Source organism: Alligator sinensis, unplaced genomic scaffold, assembly GCF_000455745.1.
Source record: "Alligator sinensis unplaced genomic scaffold, ASM45574v1 scaffold18_2, whole genome shotgun sequence".
NCBI lineage: Eukaryota > Metazoa > Chordata > Crocodylia > Alligatoridae > Alligator > Alligator sinensis.
Window position 1 is genome coordinate 388,295 of NW_005842281.1, and position 22,093 is coordinate 410,387.

The 22,093-nt window shown below is 43.0% G+C and overlaps 1 protein-coding gene across 4 annotated transcripts in view; it reads right to left on the reverse strand.

The window, feature by feature from the left end:
* The window catches only part of ARHGAP42 (Rho GTPase activating protein 42), a 332,737-nt gene that overhangs the window by 206,884 nt on the left and 103,760 nt on the right, over positions 1 to 22,093 (reverse strand). For all 4 annotated transcript variants that reach the window (XM_025209311.1, XM_025209310.1, XM_006027992.3 and 1 more), the window contains exon 3: positions 8,960 to 9,021. In XM_025209311.1, the coding sequence (XP_025065096.1) occupies positions 8,960 to 9,021 (62 nt within the window). The remainder of the gene's footprint in view (positions 1 to 8,959; positions 9,022 to 22,093) is intronic.

A 22,093-nucleotide genomic window follows, 5' to 3' on the forward strand; every position in this document is an offset into this window, starting at 1 on the left:
GTGTTGTGTAAGTTTCCCTTGAGGATCAGGACTGAGAGATTGGAGAGAGAGTGGTCCTCCTGTGAGAAATGTGCCCCCACCGGTAACTGGACATTTCTGTCCTTGATAGATTTCTGGTGTGCGTTCATTCTGGTGCGCAGTTGCTGCCTGGTCCCTCCTACATATTTTCCATCAGGGCATTCGGTGCACCGGACGAGGCACGTTACATCTCTGGAGGTGCAGCTGCAAGATCCCAGGACGCTGATGGCCTCATTGTGGGGTGCAGCAACCGCAGGGGTGGCGGAGATGTGCCGGCAGGCTCCGCACCTCTCGTCATGGCGCGACATGACATTGGATTTTTGATACATTATAATCTGCCTGGCAACTGACTCCCCAGCCCAGCCCCTGGCTTCTTTACTTTTCATTCCATCCAGAAAAAGCACACACCAACTGCTGAAGCTTCCTTAGCCTGACGAAGGGTTTTTTGAACCCGAAAGCTTGCTTAATAACTTTTCTCCCACTATTTGGGTTGGTCTAATAAAAGATATCAAATTCACCCAAGGAATCTTGTCTGCCTATGTCCTTAGACCAACATGGCTACAACCTAAACCCCTCAAACAAAAAGCATATCTGTAATAAGAATACACAACTATGAACAATAAAAATCTGTTTGGTTCATTAAACACACTCCAAAAGGGGTGGGTTGTTTTTTTTAATTCCTGCGTGCCTTCCTCCAGTTTTTAAATCAGTTAAGCTCAGCTTCTTGCTGGTGTGTGGTTAAACAGTTAGTTAAACATTCTGTGAATAATTTCTAGAAGAACAACCAAAATGTATAACCTTTACGCAATATACTTTGTTTCAGCAGAATTTGTCAAATTAAGACAAAACACCCAGTTTTTGAAGTTTTCACAATTAGAGCAGAAATTAAGGGCAGAGAGTGACTTATTAAATACTAATTTGATGCTTAGCCCAGTGCAACCATGATTGGGACCTCATGATTGGGACCTCCACATGCTATCACAACAGTTATAATGATGTGCATAAGCATCATCAAATGTACTAAAGAAATAAAAGTCGACAGTTTAAAAACAGGACAAGACATTCTGGATTTATTTAACAAATTCCTAATACTTCATAGCAAAGATGATTATATATTCAACATCATATGTTACACCTCATATTGCTAGGCTTCAACTTTCTTTAATGAGCTTGTATTGCATTAACTGGCCATAGAGCAGGATAAAGCTACAATTTTTTTAAAATATATAATTTATTCTGCAGTCTGGGTGGTCAGGAAAAACAAAAGACCACAAGTGAGCAAAGTATGTAAAGTGGTATCAGGGCCTGTAGTTACCATAATATGGCTGCTGAGTTGTCTATATTAAACTAGTGAATATACTGTCTTTTTGTTCTGAGTCTGCAGAGTGTCTAGCACAATGGGATCTTGTGCTATAGTAATAAAAAATAATAAACAATACAATAGTCTAAATAAAACTCTTAATGGAAAACATTTCCCTCATCATATCACCATAACCAGTAGCATCACCCCTGGAATTCTGAACTGAGTGAACAAGGCCATGAAAAATAAATAAAGTTTTCATTTCAAAAGCTTGTTTCTATAGAATAGAGTTAGCATAGTTACCATATGAGGATCTACACAGGTTTTGTACTTGTGCAGCGTATATTAGAGTATATGCCTCTATCTGAACCTCGCATTTCTTATTTAAATTATTCAAATTCATTTTTTTTTTTTATCTATAACTGAGTAGGGTAAGAACTTTAATATCAGAAATGTTGTGTGCCACATTCATGTATAAGGCATTTAAAAATAAGAGAACTATTCTGAATTACAGTGAATCATCCATTCATCTCATTATTATTGCTAGCCTGATAACTGAATGTCTTCCATGCTCTGCAGATGACTCACAATATTAAACTGTAAGTCATTATTATCAGAGGAAATATTTTTCTCTAGTATGAAGTCAAAAGGAAATTTACCTTGGAGAAGGTTATTCCAGTATATGTTGTGGGTCCTCTACTGTTGTCAGTCATAAAAAGGTAGCCATTTGCTCAAACTAACTCCCTTGCCACTTAGCAGCAAAGCACTCCAATACCACCTGCTTCTAGCAGCCAGATTGGGAGAGCTGATCACATATCTGCTTCTACACTTAAACAGAAGAAAATGCAGGGTAAATTACTCCTGAATAAATGTGTAAATATGGCCACGTCCTTACACACCAACACTCTGTCACCTTGAAGAGCTACTTAATCAACACAAGACCCACTGGATTCACGCTTCAATGTTATATATATGTACCTCTAACTCATGAGCCTTTTAATTCATTTAATAAAACAGGAAACTCCACACTACTTATTTCTGTTTCACATCCCTTATATAAGAGATTACCTGAACCACTGTATAGCAAGACTCAACTATAAACTAGAAAAAGAAGGAAGGTTTTAAGGCAAGAAGCAGCAACTTATTTTAAAAGGAAAATAACATTAGGCAAAGAGGATATGTACACACTATAAAAGATTAACAATTTTTTAAACTAAAACCATCATCTCTCTCTATTGCTTGATTTTTAATCTCCCTAACAGCGTTACCTTATGATAATCATAGCCTTAAGAGACCTTTAGCACCATACCCATTACATTATTTCTTTAAATCTTGACATGGATTAATAACTTGCCAAAGTTAGCAAACTGAACAGTAGTCACCTTCTTACTCTTCCCTTTAATCCTCTCACTGCCAAAACAGGAGAGAAAATGAAAAAAAAAATGTACTTAAATACCTGGGCACAAAATTTTAAACTGTAGTGTGTTTACAATATTTCATAGATGTCATAGACACTACGGCTGGAAGGGACCTCAGACGATCATCAAGTCCAGCCCCCTGCCCCAGAGGCAGGAAGTCAGCTGGGGTCAAAGGATCCCAGCAAGATAAACGTCCAAATGTCTCTTAAAGGAGTCCGGAGTAGGTGCTTGCACCACCTCTGGGGGCAGTCTGTTCCAGGCCTTGGGGGCTCGGACAATAAAGAAGTTCTTCCGTATGTCCAGCCTGAAACAGTCTTGCAGGAGTTTGTGACCATTTGACCTTGTCATCACTTGGGGCACTCTGGTGAAAAGGCGTTCCCCCAGATCCTGATGTACGTCCTTTATACACTTATAGGCAGCCACCAGGTCCTCCAGCCTGGAAAAGTGCAGTCTCGGGAAGAGACCCATAGCTCTCAGTCTCTCAGCATAAGTCCTGTTTTCCTGCCCTCTGATCATGCGCGTGGCTCTCCTCTGGACTCTCTTAAGCTTCTCCACATCCTTTTTAAATTGTGGAGCCCAGAATTGGATGCAGTACTCCAGCTGCGGCCTCACCAAATACCTAATTGCATAATATTAATACTAAGCTATTACTTTATTAACAGGGAAACAGCATAGTCCAGATTTACTCTTATTTATTCTTGTGGATAACGAAACCTATTGCAGACTATTCTGGATTATCAATTTCCTACAACCCTTCCCCATGCCCCTGAAAATTGCACAATAATTTCCAAGGACACAGGGAAAAAAGGAGACACAATATAGCTAGATGTACTTGAGATGGTTAAACTTTCATTGCATATAAAAATAACTTCATTGAGATGTACCTTTCTTTCCAGGTTGAGTCATATCACCTTGATTTAAAAGTCAGGATACCTTAATTGATGATTGATTTTAATGGAAGCACCAGAGTAAAAGTTGATCCCATTAACACATCTTTTGTAAAAATTGAGTCACAATAAACTTAGTGGTAAAGCTAAGCAAAAACTTCTAGATGCATATACAATTTTAATAATAAAAATGTGCAACAGATCCAACAGCCTGAAAAACAGAAGAGATTTCCATGAATATTGCCACAAAGAACTGGTCCAATCAGTCTGGTCTGTACTGTGCTAAGCATGGGGCTGTGAATCAAGGAAATTACACCATTTCTGTACCTGGCTCTTCCACTTATTCCCCACATCCTGTGCTTATCTAGCCTATGAATGCATGAACTAACCTGTATTTATAGACCACAATTCAGAAAAGTACTTAGGCATGTGCTTAAATGTATCTTTGTTCAGAGAAAAGTAATAATTTTCTAGATCCAAGTCCACTTGGGCATAACATTTCTCTATGCACTTCTATGACCTTTAAAAATGAATGTGTCAGACTCCCACAATTATTCACAATAGAAGTGCTCTGAGGATACATTTTAAGGAGGAAAATATTGTTCCTCTTTCACAGATAGAAAACTAAGGAAGCGTGGCAATGCTGGGGTTGCAAACACAGCATGCCAATTTTTATTTTACACCCATCCCAAATCAAAGTCAGTTTTCACTTGATTTAATTTTGACTTTTAACAATACAAAAAGAAGAGGGCTACACTCTATTTCTAAATGACATCAAAGCATAAAATGACAGAGCTATTTTTTAAAAATTAGAACTTGTCATGAAATATACAAATACATTCTTTGTTAAACAAAATTACTGAACTCTATTCCCATCATTCCACTTAAGACAATAATTTACCTTAAAAGTTACTTGTAAATCAGTTTGTGTGTACCTTATTTTTCTGAGTAGCTAAAAATGTGTATTAATATTAAAAAGCTGTTCTCAAAAACTGAATGACATGGAGTAAATTCTCCAGGTGATTCCTACATATTTAGCCACACAAGGACATTAACATGCCTGAAACTTACAAAATTATATTCTCACACATTAATTTTAAAAACCTATGAGTAAGTGATTAATATGACTTCTCAGTTCTGAAACAGGGTCATCACTTCTCTCAGGATCTTTAAGTGAGGAAGGTATGAAGAGTCCTAGTGGACTCCAAGATGAATATGAGTCGTCAGTGTGACAAAGTCATCAGCAAAGCTAACTGCACTTTATCATGCATCAGCAGATGCATGACAAACAACCAAGGAGGTGATACTTCCCCTCTATTGGGTGCTGGTCAGACCGCAGTTGGAATACTGTGTGCAGTTTTGGCCGCCGCACTTCAAGAGGGATGTGGATAACCTGGAGAGGGTCCAGAAAAGGGCCACTCGTATGGTTAAGGGCTTGCAGGCCAAGCCCTATGAGGAGAGACTGGGGCACCTGGACCTCTTCAGCCTCTGCAAGAGAAGGTTGAGAGGCAACCTTGTGGCTGCCCATAAATTCAGTATGGGGGCGCAGAAGGGAATTGGTGAGGCTCTACTCACCAAGGTGCCCCTGGGGGCTACAAGAAATAATGGCCATAAGCTAGCAGAGAGCAGATATAGACTAGACATTAGGAAGAACTTCTTCCCAGTTAAGAGCGGCCGAAATCTGGAATGGGCTCCCAAGGGAGGTGGTGCTCTCCCCTACCCTGGGGGTATTCAAGAGGAGGTTAGATAGGCATCTGGTTGGAGTCATCTGAACCCAGCACACTTTCCTGCCTATGCAAGGGGTCGGACTCGATGATCTATTGAGATACCTTCCAATCCTAACATCTATGAATCTATAAGTAAATCTAGCTTCTCATGTAATTTTTAAGTTCAGCTCTTTCTTTAAATATAAGTATATTAGTAGTCATTGCATTTGGAAGAACTCTCAAAGATGTAACTTTTTCAGGGCTTTTATAAAAAGAAAATGTATTTTCTTAAGAAAAAAATCTTTCAGGATTCATATGAATAATTTAATAAAAATCTATGCAGTACCAAGGAGGGAGTCCAGATTAAATAAAATAACAGTGTATAAAAAGCATCACAGACAGATCCTCACTTAGTGTAAGCTGTCATGGCTCCACTCAAGTCAACAGAGGTCTAATAAGTTAAATCATCTGTGAATCTGCCCTTCAGTTATCCAAGGACCATTCTCAAAACATAACAAGAGAAAAATCTTATTTCCCTCCTATCTTGTGCTCTTCTTTTCAAATGCCATTTTGGTTGGAGTATTCTCATATCATAGTAAAGAACCACTATTAAAATACAGTCTTACTATTCTGTTTTGTTTTTGGATGTGAAACACCCTTTGGCCAAGTACACACTGTCAAAAAGCCCAAGGCTGAACCATTTTAATCTTTGCCAATTAATCTAAGCTGCATACATTAAACTGATAAGCAACGAATTCACTTGATTCCAGAAATGCAGTCACATGCCTGCAGTGGCCCAGGCCAGAAGCTGGAGGGTGCTAGGGCATGCCTTCCTGCTCAACTGGAACAGTTATCTTGGGCCAAGGCTAGTCTGTCCACCCTGAAAGGACATTTTGCAGGAGAGGTGCAAAGCATCCTGGGATGCTGGGGACTGTGAATTAACTAGAATCTGGAGGGGATCTGGGACAGAAGTTCAATAAACCAATTTAAACTAAATCAGTTACCTACATCCATCCAGGTTTATCTTAAATTGGTTTCTGATCACTTGTACTAGTTTATATATAATTTCTGTCCCTAGCCTTTGTGTATGTCTTGTTCAAACAACCAATCAAATTTCATGATTAGACTGCTCAGGTTGAAACCTGCCAAAACAGCAAAATTACACCATACTGCTGAATTACTACAGTACCATTATTACCAAACCAACTAAACTAATAGTGTGTGAGGTGTTGTAAAAGCTGCATGTCAATCTAGCCACAGGCAATGACCTTGTGAGGGGGCTGCGGGTGCTCAACCACCTCGGTGACAGCGATCAAAGCCTGCTGGAATTCACCATCCAGTGCAAGGTGGCAAAAGCCTACAGCAAGGCAGCAGCCCTGGACTTCAGGAGGGTGGATTTCAATGAGGTAAGAAGAATTGTTGGGGAAATACTGAGGTCCCAGAGGGGAGGGGAGTTGGGTGTCCAAAAAGAGTCGTCGTTCCTTAAGGAGACGATCCTCCAAGCCCAAAGGGGGGTAATCCCAACAAGGATCAAAGCGGGCAAGAGGGCGCAAAAGCCCCCATGGCTCACCAAAAGCATACGGGAATGTCTCCTGGCTAAAAGGGAGGTGTACACCCAATGGAAGGGAGGGGCCATCACCAGGGAGGACTATACCTCGGTTGCAGAGGGCTGCAGGGGGGTGGTCAGGAAGGACAAGGCGGAGATAGAACTGGGACTAGCTACCCAGATCAAGGACAACAAGAAGTCCTTTTTTAAATACATAGGGGGCAAAAAGAAGGTACCGGGTAACGTGGGACTTCTGCAAGACACGTTAGAAAATGTGGTTGTCGCACCAGACGACAAGGCTAACCTATTTAATGATTTCTTTGCCTCCATTTTCCTGAGCAGGGACCAGATCAGTCCATATGCCAGGACCCCCTCAGGCCCCGGGGGAGGTGCACCCAGCCCTAGGGTCAGTGAGGATCTAGTCAGGGAACTTCTGGAGGAACTGGACATATTTATATCAGCTGGTCCTGATGACCTCAACCCCAGAGTACTGAGGGAATTAGCAGAGGTCATTGCGGGACCCCTGGCATGGCTTTATGAGCACTCATGGTGCTTTGGTGTGGTGCCAGAGGACTGGAAAAGGGACAATGTGGTTCCCATTTTCAAAAAAGGGAGAAAGGAGGACCCAGGCAACTATAGGCCAGTTAGTCCTACCTCGATCCTGGGTAAGCTTCTTGAGAATATTATCCTGGCACATGTCCGCGAGGGGCCAGCAGGGGAGGTTATGCTTAGGGGCAACCAACATGGGTTCATTAGAGGCAGGTCCTGTCAGACCAACCTGGTGGCCTTCTATGACCAGGTCACAAAATCCTTAGACGCAGGGGTAGCAGTAGACGTAGTCTTTCTGGACTTCAGGAAGGCCTTCGACACTGTCTCTCACCCCATTCTCATTAAAAAACTAGGGAACTGTGGCGTCGATGCCTACACAGTCAAATAGGTTGCTAACTGGCTGGAGGGCCGCACCCAGAGAGTGGTAGTGGATGGGTCATTTTCGACCTGGAGGGATGTGGGCAGTAGAGTCCCCCAGGGCTCTGTCTTCGGACCCACACTGTTCAACATCTTCATCAGTGACTTGGACGAGGGGGTAAAAAGCACCCTATTCAAATTTGCTGATGACACTAAGATGTGGGGGGATGTGGGCATGCTAGAAGGGAAGAATAGGCTGCAATCAGACCTAGACAGATTACCGGGGTGGGCAGATGAGAACAGGATGGGTTTCAACACTGAGAAGTGCAAGGTACTGCACCTGGGGAGGAAGAACCAGCAGCATACCTACAGGCTGGGGAACTCCCTTCTTGTCAGTGAAGAGGCAGCAAAGGATCTTGGAGTCATCATTTATGCCACAATGAACATGGGCCGACAGTGTGGGGACGTGGTCAGGAAGGCCAACCACACCTTGTCATGTATCCACAGATGCATCTCGAGCAGGTCCAAGGAGGTGATCCTCCCCCTCTATGTGGCAGGCCACAGTTGGAGTACTGCATCCAGTTCTGGGAGCTGCACTTCAGGAGGGATGTGGACAGCATGGAGAGGGTCCAGAGGAAGGCCACCCGCATGATCAGGGGTCAGCAGGGCAGGCCCTATGAGGAGAGGCTAAGGGACCTGAACCTGTTCAGCCTCCACAAGAGAAGGCTGAGGGGGCCGTTTACAAACTAATCGGGGGGACCAGAAGGCATTGGGGGAGTCCCTGTTCCCCCGAGCACTACCAGGAGTGACTAGAAATAACAGTCACAAGCTGGCAGAGGGTAGATTCAGACTAGACATCAGGGCGGCTAGGACCTGGAACCAACTTCCAAGCGCAGTGGTGCTGGCTCCTACCCTGGGGGTCTTTAAGAGGAGGTTAGATGAACACCTTGCTGAGGTCCTTTGACCCAAGTACTTTTTCCTGCCCTGGCAGGGGGTTGAACTTGATGATCTGCTCAGGTCCCTTCCGACCCTACCAACTATGAAATCTTACATAGTAAACAGTTTACAAATGCAAAAGGTATACAGAACACTTTCTGAGATGAATAAGAAAAGTAGTACTGGTATATTCAAAAATTTAAAAAGAAACATAAAACAGCTTAGTTCTACAACTGACTTACCAGTCGTCTTCTCTCTTCTTCCACAGCAATCAGTAGTCGGGCAAACTCTTTCAGTGACTGGGCTGGGAAGAAATTGGGAGATCAAGTTAATATTAATGTTGAGCTCAACATGTCTTTTAAGTGAATGAGATAATAATACTTTGGCACTTATACAAAACTTTACACATGACATTGATATAATCATTCCTATTATATATATGGAGAACTGGAAGCACAGAATAATAAATTGATGCCAACAGAGCCAAGAAAAATCAGATTTCCTGAAGCCCCAGTCAAGTGGTTCTCTTATTAGTCCATGCTGCATCTCCTTGCACTTTTTCACAAATGTATCTACAAAGTGGGAAGGAAAAAGATATGGCAAAGGAAAGACAAGGGGTAGTGTCACAGGCAAGTTGTGTCAATAAATTAAATTCTGTTCCTTCTGTCCTATAAGCAGTCATGTATGCCAAGAAGTGATTTGGGTATGGACATATTCACAAAACAAAAATAAGAGATCTCTAAAAGAAAACACAACAAATAATATCCTACAATGGGGCAGGAACAAGTAATACTGAATCTATTTATAAATATATGCACCTTCACATACACATGCATGTACATTTGCACAGAAGGAAAACATCCTAGGAAAGAAAAGACTTGATTTCTTTTCATTTAAGGAGATTAAAAAGATCTACCACAAGAGTATAAGGAAACACTAAGAGGCAAACTCAATTCCAGATGAAGTCCATAGCTATAGCCATCTGTTTAGGCTTACTGAAATTTCTGTTTATGCTTACTGAAATTGAAAAGGATTACTGTCCTCCGTAACTTTGTGTCCCAGTAAGTGTGATTTGTGTGGACATGTGTTTCCAACAGAATGAGAGAGAAAGGGTGGATAGTTTATTTAAGGGTGATAGCAAAAAGGGTAGCAATGTGCAGGGAAAGATGGGAAAATACCTTCTTTATATATACATATTTTACTTGGATCAAGGAAAAAAGCAGTGTGATTTTTCCCGGAAATAAACAAAATTATACTTTGTTTCAAGATATATATTCACATTCTGTTTGCAGCCACTCTGGCACTACTTGCATGCATAAGAAGTCATAAATATAGCCAAAGATTAAGTACTTTGAAGAAAAGAGGTCTCTGTTTTCAAATCTCAGTTTATCTCTACTTTCTTTGAAAATTGTACAATAGCCTAAATTCTAGGTATTTACCTTCAGGAATAACAAAAAAATAGGAATAAAACCTAGAAACGCTACCCTTATATTTGTAGATCATAACGAAGTCTGTTTAAAACCACCATAACATCAACAGCTTATTTTAGAGGCAATTAGAGAGGGTAAATTCACATCTGTGTTGTGATATTACTGAGCTAGAAAACAGATATGTTTATAGAAACTATGATGCAACTGGAATTTGAAATAATATGCTGCATATTATGTAAATTAGTTTTCCTTTTCTATTTCGATCAAGTAAATCTGACTACTTCTGCCCACATTACAAACTACTGACACTGCACTACTGAATTCAAAAACATTTTTAAAAGGCAGTTGGCACCTTCTCAGAATAAATACATTTAACAAATTGTGCTTAACCAGCTACGTACATACGTACATATACATGCATATATACATATGAAACTGGTTTTGTAACTAGTCAAAGAGAGAGAGAGACTGACCCTATACCAAGGATAGGCAACCCCTGGCATGCACAACAATTAGTGAGACATTTTCCCTGGCATGCCAGGAGGCATGTGAAGAGACTATTTGAAAATATATATTTTTTAAGTTGCTGCTCTAAGCTCTGCAGAGCAGCCACAGGTCCTAGTGCTGTGGCAGGCACCAGGGGAGGAGTCAGGAGAACCTCTGTGTTCTGCTGACCCCGCCCCCTGTCCCTGGGCTGTGCCCTGCAGCCTGGCCTGGCTCCTGGAGGGGAACTGTGGGTGAGTGGAGCCAGGGCGCAGGCAGGCACTGTGCAAGACTAGTGCACTGGAGGTTCCCAATGAGTGGGCGAGTCCTGGGCCCAGCCGGGGCTTGGGCAGATAGACGCCCTGTCCCACCTGGGCAGGGACAGGTCCACAGGGATGGGACACAGCCACCCTGCCTGGGAGGAGACACTGCCTGGCTGGGGTAGGACACTGGACTTGTGGGCCTCCCAGCTCCGGGCTCGGCCTCCCTGCGGACCAGGCACAGCACGAGCAGGGAGAAGCTGCCCTCAGTGTGGGGGCCTGCACACAGGAACCAGTCAAGCCCCAGGAACAGCTGCTGCAGCCGCCCAGGCCTGCCTGGGCCCCAGCCTTGCTCACGTGCAGCTCCCCTCCAGGGGCAAGGACAAGCCAGGGCAGGCATTGCACAGGGCCACTGCGCTGTAGGCTCCCACCCGGCTTGGTCCAGGGGGCTGTTCCTGGGGCCCAGGGCGCTACTGCAGCTGGGTCCCCACATCAGGGGTGGCTCCACCCCATTTGCACTGTGCCTGGCACAGAGGGAAGCTAATATTATACTAAATGTATATCTTAGCTTTTGTTGTATTAAACTCAAATTTTATTTAACATAATTTATTAACACATAATGCTTTAAATAACATTTTAAATCAAAAAAAATGATTTAGAATTTAAAAATCTAATTTTTAATTTAAAAATAAATCAATTTTTTTTATCCACAATGTTTGATAGACTTTTCATCCTACTAGCCCTTCCACTGCATATATTTCAATTGAAATCAACTTTCTTAAACAGGGGAGATCACATAGTATTTAAGAAGTATTTTGCAGAGCTGCTGACCATCGTCTTTGAAAATGCACAGTGATTGGGAAAGGTCTTGAACAGATGGAAAAGGGCAAATAAAGTGCCCATCTTTAAGAAAAGGAAGGAGGATCCAGAGAAGTACAGCCCTGTCGGCCTCACCTCAGTCCCTGGAAAAAATTGTGTAGCAGGTCCTCAAGGAATCCATTTCTAAGCACTTGGAGATTAGGAAGAGCCAGCATGGATTCACTATGGGCAAGTCATGCGCCTAACCAACCTGATTGCTTTCCATGAAGAGACGACTGGCTCTGCGGAGGTGAGGAGACCAGCAAATGTGATATACTTTGATTTGACCCAGGCTTTTGATACAGTCTCCCACAACATTCTCTCAAGCAAGCTAAGGAAGTATGGATTGGATGAACAGACTATGAGGCAGACAGACAACTGGCTGGATCATTGCGCTCAGAGAGTATTAGTCAATGGCTCAATGTCTAGCTGGCAGCCAGTATCAAGTGGAGTGCCCCAAGTGCCCCAAGGGTTGGTGCTAGGGCCAGTTTTGTTCAGTATCTTCATCAATGACCTGAAAGATGGGATGGAGTGCACCCTCAGCAAGTTTGCAGATGACACCAAGCTGTGGATGTGGGGAAGTAGTAGACACACTGCTGGAGGTTGGGGCATATGACTTCTGAGGACAGGCTGAGGAAACTTGGCTTAGTCTGGAGAAGAGAAGACAGAGTGGGGATTTAATAGCAGCCTTCAACTACCTGAAGGGTGGTTCCGCAGAGGATGGAGCTAGACTGTTCTCAGTGGTGGCAAATAAGAGAACAAGGAGCAATGGTCTCAAGTTGCAGCAAGGGAAGTTTAGGTTGCATATTAGGAAAAACTCTCACTAGGAGGGTGGTAAAACACTGGAACAGGTCACCCAGAGGTTGTGAAATCTCCATCCTTGGACATTTTTAAGACCTGGCTAGACAAAGCCTTGGCTGGGATGATCTAGTCGGAGGTGGTCCTGGCTTTGAGCAGAGGGTTGGACCAGATGACCTCCTAGGGTCCCTTTCATCCCTAAGTTTTTTATGATTCTAAGTCTCATGTCTTCTGTCTCTACTGGAAATACCCGATACATTCTAGGATAGTGGGCGCATCTACATGACATGTTTATTGTGGTGTTGTTTACTTCTGAGTTTATTAGGCAACTCAGCATCTACACATACAGCCCTAATTAGGCTGTAGGATGCTAATAAACTCCACAGCAGGATAGTACTTGTAAATATAAGTACTATTCTGCTGTGGAGTTGATTAGTTTCCTGTAAATACAAGTGCTATCCTGCTGCGGAGCTTTTTTGTGTGTAGCAATGGACATATAGACACTGACCCAGCTAGCCCTGCACTGGAGCACCCTCGTGCCTCAGCCAGCCTCTCCACAGCACACTGAGCCAGGGTGGAGCAGTCCCAAGCTAGCAGGCTGACCCCGTAGACCACCCACCAGCCCAGGAGTAGCGGAATAGCAGCCCTATGCCACCATGGCAAGGCCCCCCAACCTGCCTGGCAGCAGCAGGGGTGGCAGTGTGGAATTGTGCCCCACCCCCCCACCTACTACCAGGCAGGCAGAGGAGCCTTACTATGGTGGTACAGGGATCCCAGCGCTAGCACTGAGCCTCCCCACCCCACTCTACTCTGCCAAACTGGGTCCTGCCCACTGGGCCATGGAGGCCCCAGTGGGGGAGGGCAGCAGGGTAGGGAAGCCCTGAGCCCACAGCTGCCAGCCCTCATCCACGCCCCCCAACATGGGCTCTGCTTCTGCTGTGCAGCCCATGGGGGTGGGGGAGCAAGACTCTGCACTCTACTCAGCAGCTGCTGCCTCCCATGGGCAGCATCCAGGGCTTGGGTGCAACTGGGGGAGGCAGAAGACTACAGACCTGGGTCCTTGGCCCAGGTCTGCCCTCGTATCACACACAAATGTTCTCCCCATGACTCTTCCAGGAGTTCACGCACTGGCAGGAAGCCAGCTCCCCCCACCACCTGTCAGATCTGTCAGCCTGCAAGGGAAAACCCACCATTTTTTCTCAACAAGAGAAAGTTCATGGTTTCTCCTCAGGGAAGACAAGTCCATGTTTTTCTCTTGGGACGGAGGAGAGAGAACATTCTGTGCTTTTCTCCTTAAAGGGAGAACATTCCGTATGTTTCTCCTCAAATGAGACAATCCACATTTTTCCACAGCAAACAGAAAACTTGGATCCCTGATTATTACCCTACTGAAATTGAGACAAAGTAATCCTTTGCATTTAAGGCATACCAGAATGATCATTTAATCTCTTCTTCTCCAACCTCAGTACAAAGTGGCCCTATTTCTTCTTTTCTTGTTCTCTTTTCTTCAGTAAATTAAATCTGGAGCCTTTCCATGCAAGTTTCCACCCTTTGTTTGATATAAGGATTCCATTCTTCCCCCTGCCCCCTACCCCCACACCTTTTACGTAAGAAAGTTCAAGCCTCTTCTGCGTTCAAGTACTTCAGATCACCAGTCTAGTTAACTTAATTAATTAGCTCTTTATTGTTCTAAGCTTGTCTTTTTGAAACTGAGAAATGAAGTAACAGGTTTAAATTTTGTTTATCCTTCCATATAATCTAAACTGAATGAATGTATCTTATGCGCTCTATGGTTACTTTCTACAGCCAGCTCCAGGTATGATATCTCCACTGCTTGCCAAAAGCAAAACTAAAGCAAGAGGCACAAAAGGAAGGCACCTTAGGGACTAACTCATTCAGTGAGGTGTAACTTTTCTTAGGCAACAGCCTAGTTTGTCAGATTTTAATGAATTTTAAGATTAATTTAAATAAGAAGGATAGGAAAAGGGTAGGGATGAGTTAGCCTCTGAGACCGCACCTTGTCCCGCCTTCTGCCTGAATCAGATTAATGCATCTAATTACCTCTATGACTAAATAGTTTTATTAATTAATTTATTGACTACTCATTGAAGAAATCTGATTATCACATCCAAGAATATCTAGGCCCTACTGTTTCAGGGAGCTTTTGTTCTCCAATCTACATATGGGAAAATAAAGCCTCCCATGACATGACAATTCCTATAATATTTGTCTTCCTAATAAGAACATATCCAAATCTGATTCTGGGGATTCACAGTCAACTCTTAACACTGTTCCCAGCAGAACCTCTTTTACCAATGTTCCCCAAAGTCATTTTGACCAAAATAAGCAGCATGGATAAAAACAACCTATTTTGATTTCTTTACACCCTACCATATCATTTGCTACCTATCTACTCCTATCAAGGGATTGGAGATGCTCTGTTCACCAGGGCACCTCTTGGGGTAACAAGGAACAATGTTCACAAACTGACAGATTTAGGCTAGATATCAAGAAAAACTTCTTCATGGTAAGGGTGCCCAAAATTTGGAATGGGCTTCCAAGGGAGATGGGGCTTTGTATCTGGGTGGGGTCATCTGACCCCAGCATTCTTTCCTGCCTAGGCAGGGGGTCGGACTCGATAATCTGTTGAGGTCCCTTCTGACCCTAACATCTATGAATCTATGAGCTTTATCTTTATTTTTATCTTAACTGAAAAAAACAAAAAATCAATATCTATGTTCAATCATACCTACTATTTCACCCTGTTTGTATTATCCTTATAACATCTGGTTACACATTGCATAAAAGTAGCTCAAATACTTGCATTTTCTTGCCCAGTTTCCTGGTTTTAATAAATTCTCTTATTGCTTACTACCCATAGCTGGCTTCCTTGATCAGTTCAGCTTTACACTTATAGAATCGATGATTCCAACACCTTAGCATGCATTCTTCTACCCACCAATATGCCTTTATGCAATATAATATCTTAATAAACATAAATTATTTTTACTGGCCATATCTACGTGAGATGCCGACTGCACAGCAGTCTTGGGCTACTTCACAGTCAGCATCATGAAAAAGCCATTCAGGGATGCTACTGCGCTGAAACTCTAGTTACTGAGCAGTCATTTAGCACTACAAGTGTTAAATGATTGCACAGTAACAACTGCACAGTCAGGATCTCATGTAGACGTGGCCATTGTGTACTAAGATTAGGCACAGTTATTACATACATTTTTCCTTCCCACTCTTTACTTGTTTGGAGCTTTTCTTCTTTGTTTTCTACATTTTTTTGTTTAAATCAGTCTTGCCAGTCTCAGAAGATGCTCAACTGTCAAACATAGCTGGCTAACTTATCACCAGCTGCCTTTTCAGCTTTCTGTGCCTATCACTCAACAACCACCTCTTTCCTGCTTCCTAGTGTATGGTAATGCTCATTCAGGCCAAAGTACTCTTCCAATTTGGGAAAAAAAGAGAGAAAGAAAGAAAAAAAAAAAAAGTTAACTACTACATATCATGCTTCAAGCTCCCTGTTCCAAAAGGATCATATGTATTATATAATATCATAACTTAAATCATGTAGCCAGATTCCCAAGTATTAGTTCTTTTATTACCATTAGGTTCATATGCTACTTTTTTTTTTTTTTCACGTAAAGCATACAGGACAGATTTTCTTTATTCCTAGCAGAGCACTTTGAAGTGATTCTCTATCCCTTTCTAAAAAATATTCAATTTTGTTTAAAAATAGGTGAAACATTGTTTGTATTTTATTATATATTCAGAAAACTTAGACATAATTCATAAAATTATTAAATTTCTAGTAGTCAGCAACATAATTGTTTCCAGACTATTTTTAAAAAGTAACTGGTCAGTTTTAACCACAAAATGATAGGTTACTGTTGTCCTATTGCCTCATGTTAAAAAATTGGTGGTGGTATTTTTTTGGTTTTTGGAGAGAGGGTGAGCATGTGCACACACTTTAGAGTCTTGTCTTCAGAGACAGAATTTATTTCTACTACATGGCACAGAAAACACACGGTATTGAGACTCATGTTTCTAAACATTTAGGACCAGATTATTTGAAATCTTTGTCACTGTAACAGTGAGCTATTCCCTAGCCCCTGTTATGAGCAGAACCGGCTCACTGTCACCAGTGGAACCCTGGCACAACTTCAGGGTAAGGTGGTAAATGAAACCAGATATACTTGGGGTCATTGACCACCTTACCCTGAAGTTATACCAAGGTTCCGCTGCTGCTGCTGAGAGGCCCGACAGACCCAAAAGAAAGAGGGCCAATGCACTTAACCCCCAGAGAGGGGAATGCACCATCTCCCTAAGGAGAACGGTGCAGCTCTGTGCAGAGCCACAGAAGAAGAGTCTGGAAGGACAATGAACCTCGGTCCTGGTGAAGGCGAGTCACAGGCACTAGGAGTGGGAGCTGGTGAGCAATAACCCAGCAGAGAAGAGCCAGCTACTCAAACCACCAATGAAGAGAGGCTGGGATACAGGTAAACCACTTGGTGTGGGGAGTGGCTAGGGAACCCTCCAGGGGAGCCAGTTGGTGGAGCTGATAGGCTGGTGGTTGTGATAAGCAGAGATCCTGGTTTTCTCTGATAAAAAAAAATCCCAATTTTCAGATTAAAAAAAGTAACTAAAAATTCACAAATCCTGTGATTAAAATGAAACACAACTAATATATAGCTATATCTATATCCATATTTTTAATCTGAATACTGGGAATTTTTTGTATCAAAGAAAACCAGGATCCCTAGTGATAAGGCCCACAATGATAAGGCCCACAATGTTGAATGTGAAGTCAATGAAGCCTGAGTAAAGAGGTAATTGATTGATGGGAAAAACCCATATAGCAAGGGTGTGTACGGACCCATGATTGGTGCTGGACTTGTGGACTATGCACATCAATAAAAGGGGTGTACGTAAGGATCAACTGAACCTCAACGAACTCCAGATTTGGAGGGGGTAACAGGTATTGGTGAATGGATGAGCTACCAGTCAAGGGAGTAAGCTATACTAGAAAGACCACAGTATTAGCCCAGCAGGTGTGGTGAGGACAGAGTATAGGGGAGGTGGAGCCCTGTGAAGAGGATGCACTCCCCATTAAGAGAGTTCTGTTTCACTTTTGTCTCAACACTCAGCTTTTCTTTATTTGTTTTACATCAAGACATGGCAGGAGAGCTCAAGGAAGTGGACAACAATTCTCAGGAAGAGTTACGGGACACGTCATACATGCTGACAGGCATCTTTCCAATGACTGCAGTGGGTAGATAAAATAAGCCATATTTAACCTAAGGTCAACTGGCAAAGTACTTAACTCAATCATTATGTGTATTCCAATTCTATTTAGCATCACTTTAAGCACATTCCTGAAAATGTATCGTTTCCAAAATTAGGGACTAAGATGGTTTAAATTGGGTGCATCATGAAAATAATTTCAAAGCTGAGTGATTTATGGTCTTCATAATATTCTTATTATAATCTCTCCATTTATAGAACATTTTTCAAATGAAATTCAGCCTAGGGACTCCAGTAGAATTATACTAGCAAATAATTTAGACTAAGTGAACAGGGAACTGTTATTCACCAAGTACCAGAATACTAGAACTAGTTGGCACTCACTGAAATTAGCAGGAGGCAGGTTTAAAACTAACAAGATAAAGCATTTTTAACACAACGTGTAGTTAACTTGAGGAATTCTCTGCTACAGGAGGTGGTAGAGGTAGATAGCATAATCAGGTTAAAAAATTGGACTAGACAAATTCATGGATAATAGATCTATTCATAGCTGTTGAAAAAAACAGTTGGAGAGGTTTAATCTGGCATCTTTAAATCAATAAACAGTGGATGCCAGGGACGGTAATGAATAAGGGATAGATCACTCTAGATGTATCTAGTTCAATCCTCTCCATCTAAAGCATCCACTTCTGCCACTGTCAGAGACCAAATACTGGGCTAGATGGACCATTTGTCTGACCCAGTGTGGAACTTTTTATATTCTTATGTTCTCAATCTACGTTTACGCAATTTGATTCAAAACCATGTCTAAGCCATGGTCCAAAGCAGCAGCATCTATGCAGGAGAAAACATGGCATTTAAACATTTATGAGCACCATCGAAAAATCCAATCCACTATGGGTAGGACTTCATCCAAATTAAGTGGGACTGGGAAAATCATCTAAATTTGAAAGACAGGCATGTGAACTCTGGCCAGGCAAAGCAGAGATGAGGAGGTGAAAGTAGATGAAGCTCAGGAAGTTGGTAAATATAATTAATTAAAAAGTATAAGAAATAAGAGCACTAAGAAACAGAAACTGAGGAGGAGAAGGACTATGAAAAGTATGGGGAAGAAGTGAAAAAGCTCAAGAGAAAGGTGTGACAAAGTTAGGAAGAGCACAGATATCAGTGCAGACATGAGCAAAGACTTGAATTTCCCCTAAGTAGGGTGTACATACAGTAAACTGCTTCTGCTGAGCAACCAACTTGCTATAACCTTTCCCATTTTCATAACCAATGCTCCATTTCTGCTCTCCCAAACAATTTTATAGAAAATGTACTAGTTTTTCTAGAAACAATGCTCTCTTTATCCAATTTCTACTCCTGAGAACTGCCCATGCTAAAAGCAGTAGCATCCCCTCTTTCTATTCAGAATTAGTAATAATAATAATAATAACAATAACAACAACAACAACAATAATTTATTTGGAATATATTACATTTATTATAAATCTATGAATTCCATACAAAGGTCATAACCTTTTCTTAGTAATTCTACAACATGAATTCTTTATCTGAGTGGGTACAGAGGAACTAAAACAAACCACATAAATGCAAACAAGAAGTTACAATAGAAAAAAAAAACCATAATGGGTCACTAAAAAGTACTGATAAAATACATCTGCAAACAGAGGGAGAAAATATAACATTCTGTGTGTTTAACATTAAGAGATCCTTAATTATTTCCATGCACCATCTCCATAGCATTTAGCTATTATTATTGTTGGGTTATTTTTAGTAAAACAAAGCAATTACTTCTTTGATTCACCTACCCATTTTATCCACTTAAGCTAGGGACAGAAGTTACACATAAACCAGTTTAAGTGATCAGAAACTGGTTGAAACCTGTAACAGAACAGAAGTTTAGTGTACTTAAACTGCTTTCAAAATGGCTGAAACTGGTTTAAGATAAACCTGACTGGATGTAGTATCAGACTTAACTGATTTAGATCAAAATGATTTATAGAAATTCTGTCCCAGATCCCCTCCTGGTTCAAGTCACCTCACAGTCCCCCAGCATCCCATGATGTTTTGCAGCCCTGGGCTGTGCTGTGTGCTCCAATGAGCAAGGTCTGCCCTGCCTCTCTGCTCCCTAGCTGGAGCACTATAACTCTGGGTTGCTGAAGAGGTGATAGACCAAAAAGAAACCTCACCCCTCTGGGCCAGCACCAGACCCCCAGCCATATGCTGTTGGCTAGAGCACCGCGGAAAGGGGAGGTGGGATGAGGGAACCAGACCCCCAGCTGGGTACTGCCAGTTTAGGGAGGGGAGGGGAGGGGTGAGTCTGCAGTGGAGGCTTGACTTTGCACCCCAGGTCTGGGAGCCACATCCCCTTCTCAGCCTCCGGGCTGGCTGAGGGCAAAGGGTGGGGAAAAGCCCAGAAGGAGGCTTGGCTCTGCCCCCAGAGCCAGAAGCCACGCCCCCTTCACAGCCTCTGGGCTGGCTTAGGGTAGAGGGGAAGTGAGGAAAGAGAGAAAGGAAAAGCCAGCACCAGGGCTTGGTTCACCAGGAGTTGCACCCCATTTTCAGCCTCCCAGCTGGCTGGGAGGAGGAAGAAACCTGTACCAGGGCTCAGCTCCACCCCATCGGAGCTGGGAGCAGGACTGGAGTCCCCTGCCACATCCCCTTCTCAGCCTGTGAGCCGGGTGAGAGGGAGGCATGGCTCCTAGCTTGGGGGTGGGGGGAAGGCAGAGCCAAGCCCTGATGCAGGTTTCTCCTCTCCCTCCATCTCCACACCTCCCCTCTCCCCTCAGCCATCCTGGAGCCTGAGAAGGGGCATGGCTCCTGGCTCCAGGGACAGACCCAAGTCCCGGTGCAGGGTTCTTGCCACCTCCCAGCCAGCCCAGAAACTGAGAAGGGAGCATGGCCCACAGCTCTGGGGGACAAAAGCTCCTGGTTTGGGGGGGAAGGGGGCAGAGCCAAGCCCACCCTTCTGCCACTTTCCCCTTGGCCTGCCCAGAGGCTTCCATAGTTTTGCATGAGATACAACAGTTAATGCATGCCAGCATGTTGTTTGCCCTGCTGGCTACAGCATCGCACTACCGGCTCATGTTTATGTGATGGTTGATCACTACCCCTAGGTCCCTTTTGGCCATGGTGCAAGCCAAATTGTCGCCACCAAGCCTGTAGGTATGTTGGGGATTGTTTTCCCCTAGATAGAACACCTTACATTTCTGAGTGTTGAACCTCATTTGGTTCCGGTTGGCCCATCTCTCTAGCCTGTCCAGGTCCACCTGTATCTGCAACCTATCTTCTGGCATGATCGCGCTCCCTCATATTTTGGTGTCATCCACAAATATGGCCAGCAAGCTTTTCACCTCCACATCCAAATCACTGATAAAGATGTTGAAAAGCACCAATCCAAGCATGGACCCCTGAGGGAAACCACAGCCACTTCTCACCAGGAGGCCACAGATCCATTCATGAGAACTCTCTGGGTCCTACCACACAGCCAGTTTTCCACCCACTGAACTACTGAGCAGTTAAGTTCACAATCTTCCAATTTTTCCACAAGGATATCATGGGATACTAGATCAAAAGCCTTTTGGAAGTTTAGGTACAGAATGTCAACTTTCTCTCCTGTATCCAAGTGGCAAGAGATCTGTTCATAGAAGATGAGATTGGTAAGACAAGTCCAACCCATGACGAAGCCATGCTGGCTGTCATTCAGAATCTTATCCTCAATGAGCGTATCGCACATAGATTTTTTAATGAGTTTTTCCAGGATTTTCCCTTGGCTGGAGGTTAGGCTGATTGGCCTATAGTTGCCCAGGTCCTCCCTCTTCCCTTTCTTGAAGATGGGCACAATGTTGGCCCTCTTCCAATCCTCAGGGATCTCCATGATTTCTAAAAAGAGTTTTGCCAGGGGTTCCGTAATGACCTCAGTCAGCTCCATCAGCGCTCTCAGGTGAAATCTATCTGATCCTGCTGACTTAATGTCTAGCTTTTCTAGTTGGTTTTGTACCAGTTCAGCATCCACAGTGGGAAAGCTATCATTCCCACCACACCCCCTGTGATCCTTAAATCACTTGTCTTTTCCCTTAGTCTAGTGAAATACCAAATCAAAGTGGGCATTCAGGAGTTCAGTTTTTTCCTGAGTGTCTGTTACCAGCTGTCCCAAGGTGTTAAGCAGAGGCCCACACTTCCGTTTGTTTTCCTTCTGCTCCCTACATACCTAAAGAAGGACTTCTTATTGTCCTTGACTCCCTTGGCTAATTTAAACTCAGTCACTGCCTTAGATTTCCTAATCATTTAC